The sequence below is a fragment of the Tasmannia lanceolata genome, unplaced genomic scaffold (genome assembly GCF_043159265.1).
Source record: "Tasmannia lanceolata isolate RefF3 unplaced genomic scaffold, GAP_Taslan_0.1 ptg000011l, whole genome shotgun sequence".
NCBI classification, from domain to species: domain Eukaryota; kingdom Viridiplantae; phylum Streptophyta; class Magnoliopsida; order Canellales; family Winteraceae; genus Tasmannia; species Tasmannia lanceolata.
The window spans coordinates 5457794-5463266 of NW_027518688.1; the positions used below are offsets into that span (position 1 = coordinate 5457794).

At 39.2% G+C, this 5473-nt stretch overlaps 1 protein-coding gene and 1 non-coding gene across 2 annotated transcripts; both read left to right on the forward strand.

Annotated features, from left to right (window-relative positions):
- The first annotated feature begins 4068 nt into the window (after positions 1-4068).
- On the forward strand, positions 4069-4171 carry LOC143886961 (U6 spliceosomal RNA). Its single transcript, XR_013253953.1, has one exon. It is a non-coding gene; the product is annotated as a U6 spliceosomal RNA (small nuclear RNA).
- A 401-nt stretch (positions 4172-4572) lies between these two features.
- Positions 4573-5252, forward strand: LOC143885824 (uncharacterized). Its single transcript, XM_077389879.1, has 2 exons — positions 4573-4852; positions 5026-5252. The coding sequence occupies exons 1-2, from the start codon at positions 4573-4575 to the stop codon at positions 5250-5252; spliced, it is 507 nt and encodes a 168-aa protein (XP_077245994.1).
- The last annotated feature ends 221 nt before the right edge of the window (positions 5253-5473 follow it).

The following is a 5473-nucleotide window of genomic DNA, read 5'->3' on the forward strand; positions in this document are numbered from 1 at the left end:
TGGTATATTATTTTATGATTTTTGTGAAAATTATTAGATTTTGGAAGACTTTTTACAGACATCAGATCACAGATAAAATTCCCAAAATTTTTAAAGTAGTCTTATATTCCATATTTATAGTTGCTGTAAAATTTTCAAGTGATTTAAATCTTGTTTCATATGGGATGTATTGTTAATTCATAATCTTGTCTGAAAATTGAAAAATCCGAAACTGATAGTAAATGATTTCCAAAATTCATGAAAATCTCACAGCATGCTATGTTTACTTATATCTTACTACTGTAGAAATTTCATTGAATTTAGATTCCTATTTCTAGTAGTTTATGTCTTATTTTTGTAATCTGGTCTTATTGTTGTTAAATCAAAATTAAATATGAGCTTAATGTAAAAATCTGTAAAAATCTGCCCGTAAGTTACATTTCATCATATCTTGCTGCTGTAGATGTTTCAACTCATTTCGAATTCGTTTGCAACAGTTTCACTTGTAAAATCACTCATATGTTTAAAATTGATAAAATTCATTGAAAATCCGAAATTAATTGAAAATCATCTGAAAATCTCTAAAGAACCTTAAATCTCTGTCACATATTAACTCCTTAATCCATTAAAACAGAAATCTTAGGATCTTTAGATTTCCCTGGAAAAATGGCCAGTGCATCCATAATCGTATCCCAATTGCAACCGATCTTTGACAATTTGAATATTTAAGCTATAGCACGTTGTTGGCTCCGAGGTTACTGTCCACGGAAATCCTGAGATATGCCAGGCAATAAGGTGCTATAACCTAAGTATTAAATTGCGCAAGGAAAGAGCGCACGATTCCCTTCCATGGATGCCATTCGAGGCCGAAATTGCTGAGCCCTAGAACCATTGGTATCCCTTAAATGTCCAGAAATAAAAATTCTTAAAATCTGAAATTCATTAACTTCAAGAACTGAAATTGATTCATCTCGTGTCTCTCGGAACCATTGGATTATGGTCTCCGTCGTAAGAACCATTAGAGCCCAATTTAGGAATACTGGTGTCGTGTCTTGTCCTAAGTTTTAGGGAGTCTTAGGTTTTAGGGAGTCCTAGAGTTAGGAGTCCAGCCTCATCACGTACGTTTGCTATGTATAGCAACCGTGCCATAGGTCTAGTTATACTAGTCACCCAATCTTTCCCTAGGACAAGCCTAGTAATAAACTAGGATGTAGGGTAACCTGCATTAGTCTAAGGATAACTTGCATTTAGATAAGAATCATATAGAATCTTAGATGAAATCTTAGGATAATAAAATCCTCAACTTGAATTAAATAACTCCTCTTAAAACTGTTGAAACAGTCAAATCCGTCTAGGTCGGTGTCTTAGTTGAGCTAGGCATATGTAGCTTACCTTAGGTGCACCGAACTACGTCGACTCTGATCCCAGTGAGGCTTGAGTACGTAGGCAGCTTGGATGTCTGATGGCATACCAACCGCGAGTCGGCTCCACAACAAATTGTGGGGTTTTGTATATTAATTTTCTTGTAAATGCTTAATTAAATCACTTAGGATTTTTCCATGAAATTAGAATTTTAGGAGAACTTTCACTTAGATTGAATTCAAACAAATTAAGAAATCAAGATACACATTTAGGATCTACATTGAAATTAGATCATAAGATGCATGTCACATAGTTCGCACATTAACAAAGAGTTGAATGAGCCATTTAAAATAAATTTAAAAGAGTTAACTTTTGGAATTGAAGACCGATTATCGGGCAGGAATGGTGCATGTGGTGGATAACTCCCCATACCTTCCATTCTTGTAACCAGGTAACGAGTCTAGATTTCTGTTAATTATGGGTCCTAGATCCCACATCTAGGTGGCGACTCTGTCACTCTCTTTTGTGTGGAATTCGGATTGCCTTAGTGATCCCAAGTTCACATAAAAGATGAATTAAAATCAATAATAAAAATGCACACGCCAATCGCGTGGGTACGAGAGACCAAGAGAGAGTGTGGCGGCTCGCGCCCCACCCCTCTCGCGGGATCGGGTCCCACACTACCATATTTTAAGCCCTCTTGTCTTGCCTAACTAGCACCACTATGTCTCGATATTCGCACAATCTCAGCTTGTCTTTTCTTAACTTCTTTGTCCATTTTCTTTGAAAATTTGGAGAGACGCACTCAGAAACAACAAGCATTCACAGGTCGCACAATTAAGCCTCAGAACTCGGAAATTTATGGAGGGGGGCAGTACCAAAGCTCCGGGATATTTGGTAAATTTTGTAAATTTCGAGGAATCATTTGGGCTCACAAAGGTTTCGACAATAATCTGCAAATGAAGATTTGTCGGGGTCTTTTGCATTTTGGGTTCGGCTCTTCAATTTTTAAAGTTGAAGTGCCTTTAGGACATCAGGGAATTGTTTTTGAGATCCAAGGGTTTAGGAACTTTATTCGATTTCAGGATTTTTATTCGATTTTGAGAATTAGGGTCAGGTCAAAATGGGGTGTCTACAGGCCCACATTATTCCGAAATCCATACTGTTAATTTGGGCCCCTTTGTAAATAGTCCTTTCTTGATAAATCATCTCCATAAGATGGTCTTAATTCTCCTATTCGTGAAGGTTGATTGGAGGGTTTGGATCATCCTATGGTGATGATTTTATGGAAGGGGCCTCTTTACGTTGGGGCCAAACAAATGAATGGTTTGTATCTTTGAACCAGGTAGGCCTAAGTGATTTTTTTAATAAAAAAATATACTTTTGATGGGGACCACCTTCTCAACGATCTAAACTGTTTATTGTTGGGCACACCGTGTGTGTGTGTGTGTGTGTGTGAGAGAGAGAGAGAGAGAGAGAGAGAGAGAGAGAGAGAGAGAGAATGAGAGAGAGAGAGTTGTGAGGGTAATTCGGTAAATACCGGTTGTGAAGCTCACAACCAGTTTTTCTTTGAAATGGGGGTGAGGGTAATACGGTAAATGCAGGTTGCGAAGCTCACAACCGGTTATTCTTTGAAATCGGGGTGAATGAGGTCTTGAAGGGGGTAAATTCGGTGAAATGGGGGTGAATGAGGTTGAATGGGGTCTAGAGGGTAATTTAGCAAATACCGATTGTGAAGCTCACGGCCAGCCACGAAATGCCTTTCTACCAAAGTCACTAACAAATTCCATATGTGTGTGTGAGAGTGTGTAAGAGAGAGAGAGAGAGAGAGAGAGAGAGAGAGGAATGCTAAACTGGGGCCCTAGCATCCATATAATAAGAATAAGGGGTGCAACTCGGGTCGGGTGTTCCAAAACTATTACTGTTTTCAATTCCACGTGACTCTCTTTGCAAAAGTCCAGCATTGAGAAATCACTTAAAAGATTTTTTTTTTGAAATAGCGATTTGTATTGATTTGAATTAAATGACAAGGGAGCACCCGAGAAGGGGCAACCCAAAGAACAAAAACAAGAAATAAGAAGAAAAGATACAACAAAAATAACAAAATTATATTACGGGGGAAGATGATCGAACCAGAGAATACTCTCCCTCCCAACTCCCTGCTTGGCCAACACATTCGCCTTTTTGTTTGCCGACCTCCAAACGTGATTAAAGACAATAGCCGAACCCGCAACAAAATCCTCAATTTCATCAAATAACGCCAAAAATCTCCAAGGAGGAGCTACACCACCCTTCAACCACCGAATGACATTCAATGAATCCCCTTCAACAATAATATGGTCCAAGACTTCCCTACTCAACTTCTTGATCTCAAAATAGGCCGCTTTGACTTCCGCCTCAGAAGAATCACACACACCAATAGGACCAGAAAAAGCCCAAAGTATCTCACTAAGCTCATCACGACAAAGACCCCCTACGCCCGCTGGACTCAGGTTTCCAAAACAAGCACCATCAAAGTTGATTTTCAACATTCCTAGCATCGGAGGCTCCCATCTTTGGACTATGTTAATTTTCCTCTCACCACTAGAGCACACTTCCCTCCAATGTTCCCAAAGATCAAAGGCCGATACAAAAAGAAAGGATGGAAGACATCTAACCCATGATATGACCAATGCTATAATCCGCATGTACAAATAATACGGTGATTTGGCCAAACCCTCAAACACCCTCTCTTCGGAGACATCCGATAAAATTGGAACGATATAAAGAAGATTAGCATGGCCCCTGCGCAAGGATGACACGTACAAATCGAGATATGCTCCGAAATCACTTAAAAGATAACCACAAAGTTATCCTTATGTACCATGTTTATCTTTTTAGTTAAATCTGTGGAGATAAAATCTCCTCGGATAATGTAACGTTGAGTCTGTTGAGATAAGATCTCTTGAGATCCATGTAACCCCTACATATACAGTCATTGGAATAAAGGAACACATACCATTCAGCTCTGCTAAAACAAATTTATTATGGTATCAGAGCGTTTTAGGGTTTCTTGAGCAATTTTTCGTCTCTCTATGGTCATTTCTATTCAGTAGTTTCTTCTGGTCATTTCTATCTAGTAGTCCTCCTTGGTCATTTCTATCCAATAGTCCAGTAGTTCTCCTTGGTGTTTCTGTCCTGTAGTCTTCCTTGATTGCTATATAGTGCATTTGATCTTCCTCTTCAATCTAGATGGCCATTGAACCAGTTTCTTCAGATGCAACAGTCACCACCCGTAACGTCAACTCCGGTGGATCTTCCATCACCATTGATCCTTCTTCTCAGTATTATCTGCATCACTCAGATAATCCAGCTACAATTTTAGTATCCACTCCCCTTGATGGTGATAATTATCCCACTTGGAGTCGAGCCATGAAGGTGGCTTTGTACGCTGAGAACAAAATGGGCTTTGTTGATGGAACTTTACCCAAGCCCACATCTACCGCTTATGATGTTCAAGTTTGGGAGAGATGTAATTTCATGGTTTTATCTTGGATTCTTAATATTCTCACCAGAACTTTATCCAATAACGTCATTTATGCCGATACGGCACAATCTGTGTGGGATGAACTTGAAGAACATTTTCCCCATAGGAATGCTCCTCATATCTTTCATCTCAAATGAGCCATTGCTAACATTCAACAGGGAAATCAGTCCCTTGCTATCTAGTATACCAACCTGAAAGTTTGTGGGAAGAGTTGTCATCCTACACATATGTCCCTGAGTGTAGTTGTGGTGCTCAAAGAGCACTGAACACAATCAATCAACAAGAACGTGTCTATCAGTTCTTGATGGGTTTATCGGATAGTTTTGCTGGAGTTCGCTCTCATATCCTGACAATGAATCCTCTTCCTGATGTCAACCGTATTTAGCACCTCCTACTTCAAGAAGAACAACAACGTCAACTCCATGTTATGCCTCCCATTCCTGATGTCGCGGCAATGAATGCAAACCGTATTGTTACTCAAACCAACGCTGGAAATCAATCCGCTGCAAGTAACCGTCCCAGGAACTTTCGAGGAGTAGATCAAGCGAATGAGTTATTTTCTACATAAAGGTATTTATATTTATGTTTATTAAATCACAATAAGAA